Source organism: Scomber japonicus, chromosome 21 (assembly GCF_027409825.1).
Source record: "Scomber japonicus isolate fScoJap1 chromosome 21, fScoJap1.pri, whole genome shotgun sequence".
NCBI classification, from domain to species: Eukaryota; Metazoa; Chordata; class Actinopteri; order Scombriformes; family Scombridae; genus Scomber; species Scomber japonicus.
The window spans coordinates 7,406,163-7,418,849 of NC_070598.1; the positions used below are offsets into that span (position 1 = coordinate 7,406,163).

At 37.9% G+C, this 12,687-nt stretch overlaps 1 protein-coding gene across 1 annotated transcript; it reads right to left on the minus strand.

Annotated features, from left to right (window-relative positions):
- Positions 1-1,643: 1,643 nt before the first annotated feature.
- On the minus strand, positions 1,644-10,056 carry anxa13 (annexin A13). The gene is made up of 11 exons (XM_053342541.1): positions 9,927-10,056; positions 8,411-8,486; positions 8,194-8,288; positions 7,883-8,053; positions 7,685-7,718; positions 6,143-6,222; positions 5,845-5,913; positions 5,662-5,763; positions 5,405-5,480; positions 4,967-5,079; positions 1,644-3,126 (listed from the first exon to the last, which is right to left on the minus strand). The coding sequence occupies exons 1-11, from the start codon at positions 9,939-9,941 to the stop codon at positions 3,007-3,009; spliced, it is 951 nt and encodes a 316-aa protein (XP_053198516.1). The 5' UTR covers positions 9,942-10,056; the 3' UTR covers positions 1,644-3,006.
- Between the last annotated feature and the right edge of the window lie 2,631 nt (positions 10,057-12,687).

The window sequence follows — 12,687 nt, forward strand, 5'->3', positions numbered from 1 at the left end:
ATTTCTCATTGCAGCGATTTTAATTAGCTCCTACCAAGATGGATGCTAATGACTGTAATTGCCAGTAAACGGAGTAAAAAAAAAGGAGCAACAAAGACAGAGAAAGACGTACCTTCAAGAGAGTCCAGCGGACAAAAGTGGTGATGATGATGTTCCTGTGCTTGTGTTGCTGGACGCTGAAGTCTCACACGGCGGAAAATACACCGTTTTAAAAAAATATAAACAAGAGACGAGTGGAAAAATGCGAGACTACAACCTGCATGTCTGAGAGAGGGGCGGTGCAAGCGAGAGCTGACGAGACCAGGACGCTACGCTGCCTTCAAGTGCTCCCTGGAAACTCCTGCTTTCTATTGTTGCATTAAAGGACCATTTCGACGCGATTTAATCATTGGCTTGACTGCATCTCAACAGGGGCGATTCTAGGATCAGACCTTTAGGGGGCCTCAGCACCGAGTGAGATGTTAACACACAATGTCATGCAAGTGTTCAAACCCCGTGCTAAATTACTCATTTCACTGGATAACATAAATTACAACAAGAAATATTAATAAAAGTTGAGTGATTGATAGTGTGTATAATAATAATGGTTCAGAATAAACAATCACAGATTTCTACAGACAGGACACTTTAGTTAATGAACCCTGAGGGAAACACAATATTAATAGAACTATCCAAAGTACATTAAACCTGTTAAAATAATAAGCATTTGAACCTGTAGCATAAGTGTTTCATCTCTAACAGATGGGCTCGCGAAATAATTAAAGTCATATAAAATATTTTTTAGGGAAAAAAAACTTACTGTTAGGGGTGCTGAGAGCAAATTTACGGGTGCTTGAGCACCCATAAAAAGGCTGTAAAATCGACTCTGCATCACATGTCTGATGTATCTGACTATTTTTTCTGGTTGTAAGTGAAATAATATTTAAAACATATAACAATAGCAAAGGCATTGGTGCATGTTTGCCTACTATTTTACTACTATTATATCATCAATGTTTGTATATCATATATATCTATACATTAGTCTATACTGATAATATATTATCTTATATTTTTGACACTTATGTTAATTTCAAGCTGAAGCTTATATGTAATTTGTCATATGTCATCCCAGCACCTTTTGCTTTGAATTACACTTTTTGGGGCAGAAGTACAAAGCTGCTTTTTTAAGGCTGCCCCAGTTTACCTGATGTCCCAATATATCTGAATTCATTTGTGAGTTGTTCAGCAAAAGAGCAGCAGCAGGTTTAAGGGGGCGTGTCATTTCATACAGTATAATGTGAAGTAACAGTAAGATCATGACAATTCACATCTCTAGTCCTAGTATGGAAAATACACTTTGTAAAGTTTTACATTAACAGCTACTAAATGTTGTAAAGTTGTCATGGAAACCATATTGACCTGTAGGAGGACTGATATGTTGCCCCGACAACTTAATTGTTATGCTTTAATGTTTCAGTGGCAGTGACGAGTATTCCAACTTCACAAAAAGTTTTTAAAGAAATGGAAAACTGATTTCAGCATTTTTGAAGTTGGTATTTTAGAGAAAAACACACACAAACAACTGCTTATTTATCAAAATAATGAATTTTCTTCCAATCCATCAATTATTAAAGACAATTAAAAGTCAAAGAGAGCCGGACTTGATGTTACAGGGAACTTTATTTGCAGTTAGACTAAAATTCTTTGGCTATAGAGACACAAACACTAGTCCCACAACTACACTGATGTCCTGGCTGATGTTGTAACTATCTCATGTTCTGTGATTCACTTGAGCATCTATTCAGCTTGTTTCCAAAATGTTTACAATAGTGGTAATTTTCACAAATCTCAGCTGCCTTACAAAGACACACAAATGACACAAGACATCAGACGGACCAGGTGTCGCTGTAAATGTGCAGCTCACCTCAATGTCATCAGGTTTCTTCTCATATACCCACTGGCCTATTTCCAACAAACTACATATATATATATATATTATATATATTAAACACTCTACTGTGTTAGTCATAAAATATAAAAGAATATATAACAAGGTGAGGTGCATGTGGATTTGTCAAGTCTTTCCAAATGTAGTATAGGATAAAAAGCAACATACTGCGAATCGTTACATAGTTTCTTTCAATTCAGCAACCAATAAAATATAAAATCTCTTCTGCGAGTCAGTTGCGATGAAAATTAGTAATATCCTTTCACATTTCACATTGCATATCCTTCATTATTCAAGCTAATATTCTTTCAGTTCAAACTTTCACATTTCTTCATTTAAAAGCACAGTATGGCAACTTCAAGCCCTCTGGAGTGATTGCATTTGTTGCAACAGCAGTGAAATCACTGGCGTATGGAGGGCAAAAGATAATGGGGAAAAAATATAAGTCGACATAGAATTAGTTGATCTAGAACAGTATAATACTTATAAGATGGTAATAATGTAACACTACTGTGATTACCTCAGTGTATGCAGCAGTAAATAAGGCCATAGCCACTTTTTTCCCCCAGTGAACTTATGTTATGTGATTATCCTATCAACTTCTGAACCTCCTGATATCATCACGCTGTGTGTATCGTAATTACATCAGTGTGACTTTAGTTGGCTCCCGTTGGTATTGGAAATGTAAAAATTTGGTCCTTCCTTACAGCGAATTCTCGCAACTTCATAAATGCTTGTACAGATGTTAAAAACTGACTAAGAAACGGTCATTAATTAACGTACACAGGAGACCCAATTCACACACGGATGAGTAAATCCAGTTCAAAGATCTTGTTATCAATGTCTATGAAAAAAGTTAAAAATGGAGAGCCACCTAAATTCACACAGTTTGAAAAATACATGAGACAGGTTTATTATGTCTTTGATGTCACCCTCCTGCTCCCTATATAATGCCACATGGAGAGACTGAGTAGTGTTAGTACGTTAGACAGAAAACAGAAGCGCCCTCGGTCCAACATACTCGGCTGTTTCTGCCTCTGTCTTCCATCTTCGCCCTCTGCTCGCCTCTCTGATTTTCAGTGGCAGATTGCCAACAGGAGACGTTTGAAGTCACCACCACACTCGTCCCTCAGAGCGTCCTTCAGGGACACGTCATACTTCTCCAGGTACATGTCTTTGATGGTCTCCAAATCATACTGTTGACAATATGGGAAATAAAAAGTACACTTAGTACACTTCATGCCCGATGGTACCAGAGGTCAAGCCTGGGTCAGGATAGGAAAGGCAATCATCTTTCAATCAGCGTCTACATCTGGTAAACACAGCCAGTTACCCTCATCTAGGGCTGGGCGATATGGCCTTTTACTAATATCCCGATATTTTTGAGCCATGTCACGATACACGATATATATCTCGATATTTTGCCTTAGCCTTGAATTAACACTTTGATGCATACGATCATGCCAGTATGATGATTCTACGTTTCTACATTAAAACATTGTTCATACTACATTAATATATGCTGATTTTAAACATTCATGCCAAAAGCGTAAATAACAACTAAACAAATTCATCAAAACTGTATTTATTAAAGAGTTATTAAGCAGTGGCACAAACATGTCATTTCAAAACAAATAAAGTGTCTTTTATGCATGATGTAACTAATATGACACGTCAAAATAAAACTAAATTAAAGTGCACATTTTGTGCATAATGCCACTAGGATATAAAGGTAGAGCTGTCTCTGCTAGGTAGATTATATCAAGTGTGTCGATGATCTTTCTGAATCCGGGCTTTTAACCACACTCACTGGGGCCATGTCTATCTCTGTGTGGTGTGTTACTGCGGACGTTATCTCCTTCTGTTTTTGACTGTTTTAGTCGTATTGCTGTTCTGGAAAAAGAAGACGCTAGACTCAGTTGCGTCAGTGCTGGTTGCTTCGGCACTTTCTTCAATATGTCACTGGCCGGAGATGTGCTCTTGCAGAGTTTCAAGCACACATGGTGATATAACTTTGCTGTCCTACCAGCTTTTGTGGTGACGCTTTTATGGCGTACTTTACATATTACGGTTTGTTGTTCAACGTCCTCCCTCTTGTACCCAAACCACCGCCAGATGATGGATCCTGAATTGTTTTATTGGGAATTAAATCTCCCTCCTCCACTTGTCCATATCACCTGCTGCTCCCGCGACCTGAGATCGCTGCTAATGCTGCTACATGCTGCCGGGCATATGACGTTGCACGCACAACAGAATGTGATGTACGTAACTAGGTGCGCTTGTTTTATCTCTCTGTGCGGAGAGATGAGAGAGTGAGAGAAACCTGTAGTTCAACGGGCCGCGACTAAAAACAAACTGCGTGTAAATTGAATGCATACTCGAGTATTCACGATATAGTAATTTTCTACATCCCACAGAGAACAAGCCGCGATACATCGAGTATACTCGATATATCGCCCAGCCCTACCCTCATCCAATTTTTAAAACATACTGTATGTATCTATGATTGGTCTACTACATTATTTATACACCTCTTTTCATTAGCTATTTGACCTTTTCTTTTACACCTTTGATTTTCTTTTTTTTTGTTCCCGTATCCATCTGTTCCCATCATGTATTGGGGCACTTCAAATTTATATTTTTGCTGTGTAAATCTTTTTTTAGATCATTAAAAAATTGCTAAACCGACAAAAAAAGGCATAGATATGTAAGCTTTAGAGTTAGCAGATTTGATTTCTGGAGAAAGCTGATTTCTTGGACATGTTACACAGATGTACAGCCTACACCAGGTTTCTTTAAAGAAAAAATTGTATGGTTCAACATGACAAAGTAATCTGATTTTGTGCTTTTTTATTATTCCCCAACTTTCAGTATTAAACTCCATTTAAAGTTGCAATGTGTAAAATTGTGAGAGGAAGTGTATTGATTTAGTTGTAATCTGCAACCTCACCACCAGATGCCACTAAATCCCACACACTGTAAGTCAAGCGCTTTGACTTCACTTATTGAAGAAATAAAATGAAATGATTTCCTTACCTCAGAGCGGCACACAATGATGCGAATAAGGGTATCCTCGTCAGTGCCTGCTCCTTTCATTGCGTCGTGTAGGCGTCTGGCAAAGTAGAGCTGGGGGTTCTTAGCAACTCGCACTAAGGGAAGGGAGAAAGAGTTTTAATTACATTTCACAGCAGTTTACTTTTCTCAAAATGAAACTAAATAATACAAGAGTCTCTTTATTCAAATCCTCCCCTAACCTCTGGCATCCACTATTGACTGTTTCCGCCCCCAGAGGTGTTTAACAATGAAAAATGTGAAAAGCAACACAGTTTCCACAAGTTGCTTGAAATTCTATCTTCTACCTAAGGTTTTTTTAACTTTAAATGTGGCAGGCATTATGTGAGGAACCCACTTACTAAGTGTTATCTTATTTTGATGATAATGAGTGAATGAATGAATAAATTATTTCATACAAACCAAGTGCAACGTAGCATTTCTTCAGTGTCCCAGAAGTCTCATTCTCAATGGCATCCAGGATTTCAGTTCCGGAGAGCTACAGAGACAAAATGCTTCAATCAGTAAACATTTCCTGCAATGCCTTAAATTGCAAACAGGTCTGTTTCTGGTAAAGCAAGATGAAATCTCTATTAAATAATTAAAGATAGCATGTCTCAGCCATATAAACTTATGCAGAGTATCACTGCAGGCTATTTAAATGTTACAGCAAACCCTACCTGCTCATACATCTTGAAAGTGGCCTGGAGCTGCAGGTAATTCCTGGAGGCCAAGATGTGGGTAAAGGTGGATTCGTCTGTTCCAAAACATCCCTCACCAGCCTGCATCAGATAAAACATTTCTAGGATTACTTAATTTGCTTTAAAAGTATTATTAAATCTTATTTCAAAGAAACAAAATACCTCAAACAGGCTGGTAGCGTCTTGTTCAGCCAGCTCGTCATCCACATCGTAGCTCTCATCTCTGTTGCCCTGGAAGAGGATGATAAAAGTGACTTCTGCTGTGTAGTGAGGCCTTTCTGTCTGACTCAAGCAAGACTATCTGGCCTCTGTTTTACTAATGAAAGGAAGCTTGGAATGAGGCCAGCGTGTGTTTATAGCAAAGGACTAGGAGCAGGGAGAGTGAGGGCTCGATTTCTGTCTGATGGGAGACGGGAGGAATCTAGTTACATGATTGGAAAAGAAACTCAAAGCCACTTACCTGCAAAAGAGCTGTGAGCAGGTTTCTTACATCCCCACTTGTGTCTCCCTCGATATCTGCTTCAAGATCACGTTCATGCACTGAAAGGGAAAAACAGTGTGAACAAAAGAACGGTCAAATACAATGACGAAAAATAGCCTACTGTTTATTTTATGTGTAAACATGGAAACCCTCAGACACGCTCTTGGTCTGTGTTTACAATTGTGTCATGTACAGTATATTTGTTTAACATTTTGCATTTAACCTTAGATAGTGTGTCATCAGATTGGAAGATTTGCTTGAGTAATATGCCATATTTATTAACAGTAAGACAATAGAAAGAGGTTGGCCATTTATTTAAGTTATTATGAGATATATCTACCAATAACAAAACAAAAGCATTATCCTCTTCCTCACTTGGTTGCCCGATAGTTGACACACTTCCTTTGTACCGAAAATCAAGCCTTCATTTTCCAGATCATGCTTGGTGACAGACAGGACTGCACAGTGAAAATTAGGCTTATAAGGATATAATTTAAATGGTAAAGGTGTCATTATTCTATTGCCATAACACCATGTAATCAAACATTTACTTCATAATGATAAGTTAAGTCAAAAAAGTTCTCTGCTTCCACTTTAAGTTAATAATTATCCCAAATTTCAAAGTCTGACCTGTTTGTTTACTTTTCAAAGCACAAATCCTGAGACTGCAGTGCATTTTAGGTGAATGAGGTATCTCAGCCTTTGCAATAAATTCATTTCTACCTGTATGAGTCTATTCTTCACACCAAAAGTCGATATTTTTCAATGAAATTAAAATGTTTAATTGCCCCCAGAAACTCAAAATACATCTATTTTAAGCATATTTAAATGATTTGATGCATGTTTCCTGTCAACCCTATCCAAATGAGGCACTCTGAATGCCGATCGGGTCATAAAACTCAATGTTAGGATATATAGAGGAAAAGCCGGTAGCGATGATTGCCTTATTTAACCATATGTATTTTGACTACGTGGTAAACTATATGTTGTTGATAGGTTATCAGCACGTGTACCATTGTATTGATAAAATATTTATGAATGATTAACTGACCACCATATATACCATTCCCCTCTTAATGCATATGAATAAAGCAGGACTGAGAAGTACAATTTGGTGTAATCAGTGGCTGAAATACTTTAGAGTATCCCAAGAAGATGTTGGTAAACAAAATCATACATCATCACTGCTATCATAATGAACAGGAAGTTACAGCCGGATGGGCCTTGACTAAACAACTTGTGACTGTACATTACACTAGCTAAATGGACAGGAATAGTGCTGTGCGTGTTGCACTGTGAGCACCCTCAAATTAGTCACCGCTGCCTTGAGAAATCACAACACAAGGAAGGAACATGTGACATTCAGTAACTTTTTAGGGTGAAAGGTTTAACTGCAAAGAATGACTCATACAGTATGCTGCAATAAGATATCTACAGACTGACAACAGTGTGGCTCGATGGTGGTCAAGTAATGTTTTCATTAAAATCATTTTTGAAGGCTTGATTTGCTTATTATCATACCTTGAAAGTAGCACTCCTTGAACAGGGCAACGTCCTGTTGAAAACAATTAGATATAATGAATACAAAGTTTAAAAATTCAACATATGAAAAAATCTAAAATTCGGTACATTTCCATTTTCCACATCCACAGATTGTTGATATACTGAATGAATACATGAAAAGAATAATTGAATTAAAGCTGATAATTTAACACTGACAGAATTGGTGGCGGTGCAGAGGATCTCCACCAGGACATCTTCATCAGTACCAATTCCCTTCATGGCCTTCCTCAGCTCCTTCACAGCAAAAATAACTGGGGGGTCGAGCATGGCAAGGACGGCGTTCTCGAAGTTCCCTGACAGTTCGCTCTTCAGGACGTCCACCAACTCCTGGTGCACAGGGACAAAATTGAATGATTTGATTGGTGGAAAGTAAAAGAAAAATGTTCTCAAATGTTTCAAATTTGAATAATAATCAAATTATTCTTGTGGTGAAATGGATATCGTGTTTTATTCTGTGTAATACTCACATCGTCATACTTATCAAAATAGGCCTGTTTAATTTCCTGACGCTGAAATGAACAGCGGTTTGCCAGGATTTCAATGATGGCCTTCTCATCAGTTCCTGAAGAGAAAGCAACACAAAACAGATGCATTATAATAATATACAGTCATTTGCATTTAATAACATACAGATACATTACTAGCGCTCAAAGACACCTTTCTTTAGCAGTATTTCAAACTTACCAAGCCCTTTGCAGGCTTTGCGGATGGCCTTAATGTCAGCCACGACATCAAAATCCTCATAGGGCACAACAGTGGGCTGAGAGGAGAAGAAAACCATTTAACATCAGACATAATGACCAGAAGGACACAGTCAAAACCACCTTTTCTTGATTCTATCAAACGGATCATTGTTTGGGTAAATGAAATTCAGGCAGACTCATGATAGCGATGCCGGAGCAGCTGGCAGATGGGGGTGGGGAGGATGGTGACACAATGCTTTGGTTGAGGAATTCAAGGCCAGAAGTCTTTAAACAAACTTGGTGGGGGCCACATGAATAAGGTCAGGAGAAACCAAAAGTGTGGTTTATTGTCCAGCAGAGGTCTGGGTGTAAATCATTTCCTAACAATACATCTTTTCCAGAACAGTATGCTTAACTAATGTAAAGTTTTAGAAACACCAGAATCATCACCTGCTTATAATATTATGTAATTATTTTATATTGAGGACCATCATTATTTTCTCTATTCATCTTTTTCTCTATACAATGGTAAGAAATTACAAAAAGAAAGTGAAAGTGAGGCCTTCCTTTGTCAGATCAGCAGTCACACATCCAAAGATATTCATTCACCCTATCATGTTTGACACATACAAGCTTCACACATCACATTTGATCACATTTGAGAAGCCGAAACAGTCAAATGTTTTCACTTCTGCTTCAAAAACTACTAAAACTACAACTACCATCAAAATAGTTGCTGATTCATTTTCTGGGAATTGACTAGGCCCAATCCACTAATTGTGGCAGCTCACAAGAAAAAAAAGTTTATTATCATTTATCACAGTAGGTGGTCTAAACATGAAGATAGAACTTTTAAATATCTGCTTTCTTTTTCAGTATGTTGGTTTTCATCTGTGTCAAAGAAGACAATGAACAAATTAAGATAAAACACCCTAAAAGTACTGGACCAAACCGGTCACCCTCCCCCATCGTTGCACTTGTAGACGTTAACTCTGGTCTCGCCTCCATACTAAGCTCCCTCATTCATCCACACACACACATCTAACGGAGCTGTGATGAATTCCGCAGGGGAGTGGCCCTTTCCTCTGCGTAAAGCAGACACGGCTGTCTGTCACACGGTGTCACTTGCGACGTTTAAACCGCTTATATTTAAAGAAACACCAAATATTATGAATTTGAAACCTTTGATTTCCTTAAAGGTGTCACAATATTTTTGTCACGATGACGTTGTGCGCAAGGATCGAGCCGTGTTAGACCCATGCGTAACAAGCAATATACATAATCATTTATATATAGGCTAATAAATCTGATTGGATATTAATCTTAACCTCCGTATATGACGTTAAACCCAATGACTGGCTGGATGAAAATCTTACAGGCTATCCAATTAATCAACCCGAAACACTCATCGCTCATAGTTGCGAGCTAAACCCATATTGCTGCCTCTTGTTGAGATTTTTGTGCGCTGTTTGGCTCGTTGGCAGCACATAAACACGTAATACAAGAAAGACACTTACTTGACAGTTTCCCATTTTTTCGGATGTTTGTACGGCGGAAGCTGGCGATCTGCTGGGATAAAGTGGTGTGGTAGTTTTGGGATATTAGTCCTCCTCACCAAGCTGCGGCCCAGAGTAGCAGAAACCAGTGTGACGTCACCACGGACCGCTACACCACCGAGTTAACCATTTACACTCTCATACACTATTTAATCCCACTGCGTTACACAATACTGAGTTCACACTAATCTCATCATGCTTCATGGTGTCACTACTGCTATAATATGGCTAATCATTTAAAATTAATCTAATTTTTGTAATAGTTGCTGTTCTTTATCCTCTACTGTGAATCGTAGAATACATGTGCAAATACTAAAAACTATTTCTTATGAGTAAAGTAGGCTTCATTTGTGTTATCACTTATTATAATTGCAGAAATGGGTGACTAGCGATTGGTTAATTCTTTATAAACTAGATGACCTAGCAGTCAGCATCCATCTGCTCTGCTGAAGTGTCCTACAAACCTTGTTCAGCACACCTGACCAATGATTTAATCCTTTTATTTGAATCCCATTAGTTGCTGCGTCAGTAACAATTACTCTAATGTCCACATGATAGTAAAATACATATAATCAATGTTTGATTAAAGAGTCAAGGTTCAGTTTAGACAATGTAATTTAATTTGTACTTTGTCCTTACTACTATAAACAGTGACAACATTTCCATTGCTTCAACAAATAAGATGCATAAGGACTATACACAACCCCATATAAAACACAGAAAATAGAACAATCTGAATTTAAACTAAGTTGGAAAGTGAAAGCAGAACATCAGAAATCAAAAGAAAAAATAATAATACATAATAAATGAATAAAGAACTTGAACTTGATATATGATTTTGCTTTTATTTACTTTTCAGGTGTGTCTTTATAAATAACATTTTCAGTGATTGACCTCTAACCTTGCTGGATGTGTTTACTGTAGGTGCTGCTGCTCTGATTTAGGGTTATATATGTTACATTGAGATAATCACCAGACCCTCTACAACTCTCACCTGGTAATTGTACTGATTTGTCATTTCATTTTCACAATTTGACTGTTTAAATTGATTTTTTTTAAAAAAAGATCTGACCCTAATCCTGCAAGACGTCTATACGTCATATATACGTCATATACGTCTGAGATTAGGCTATAAATGTAGTCCATTTAAATCACTGGATGAATTTATTTTAATACTAATTGAACAGCTTGTTGTACTATGTCATTACATCAACCAACTTTAATTCACAAATTGGTAAAAGCACCAAGTAAAAGTTAAAACTAGTTTCTCTGTTATGTGAGACAATAATAAACCAAACTAGGGGTTTAATGCTCCACAGTAGTAATTAGCAACCATGCCAGCCTACACTATGACCATTGGTATTTCACTGTTCGTTCTAACTATCCCTACATCATAATTACTCACCCACTGAGGGACAAAGCTCCTACTGCCCTTCACAACAAGCCCCAGTAGCCCCTGAAACCTGAACACATGCATGCAGCGTCTGCGTAAACGGTTCCAATTAAGAGCTTGCCAACGTCACACCAACAAAGCCATGCAATTAGAGGGGATGAGTCATCTCTCTTCACTATATAATCATCTGAAGAGTACCTGGGAGATCAATCAGGAGGGAAGTTTTGGGACAAAGTGTTTATGTCAGTTATTCACACCATGCAGCTTTTGCTATTGTCAAACATTATAATGAAGACAATTTCACACATTGTTGCAAGATATGAATCATCAACAATTTATTTTCTTCTCCGTTTATCAGTAGTCTTTACCCAAAATGTAAATTTATTCAAAACCTATAACTGACCTGTGCAGGCTATTGCAATCTCACTCTTAGCAACACAACTTCAATCATACCAGTTGTTTTCAGTTTCTATGTGAGTCAGATATTGAATCAAAGTTTCCTTTCTTGTTCTTTGCTGACACATCTAAATTCAACTCATGCTGTTCAGTTGTTGGCTACGTGGTCCAGTAATCACAGGGATTTCGATTTCCAGCTCTGCCTAACAGCAGGGCTTTAGATTTAAGGCTTGCATCCCAAAAATGAGGACTTAAGACCTGACTTGAACTTGACTGCTGACTTGCTTTACTTTCTAAAGATTTCCCAAATACTTGAGATTAAGATAGGCCTTGCATAACCACAAAGCTTACTTATTCAACCGGGCTCATAAACTTGAAAGGAAAAATATTCAAATACAATCAACAGACTGCAAGACTGTAGACAATTCATATACATATTAAATGTAGGTTAGTTGTAATGAGGAGTGCTACTTCAACTAAACTGTTGTATTACTTCTTCTTGTTCTGTAGGGAACTTCTTGATTTTTAAGAAAATTACCCTTTTGGTTTTGGTTATCTCCTCATGGGTTTAAGATTTTCTGTTTTTTCATCACAGAAAACCTACATTACAAACTGAAGCTGTGGGACATGATAATTATAGGCTTTTACTGAGGCAGGGTGGTGGTGGGTTAGGGTCAGTGGTTCAATCTCCTGCTCCTCCAGGCCGCATGTGTCCTTGGACAAAATACTGAACCCCAATTTGCTCCCAAAAGCTGTGCCATTGGTGTGTGAGTGTATGTGAATGAGCATAAGATTAGATCTCCTGATGAGCAGGTTGGCGCCTTGCATGACAGCCTCTGCCATTAGTCATGTGAATGGGTGAATGTTGGCAAGCAGTATAAAGCGTTTTGAGTGGTCAGAAGACTAGAAACGTGCTATATAAATGCAGCTCAT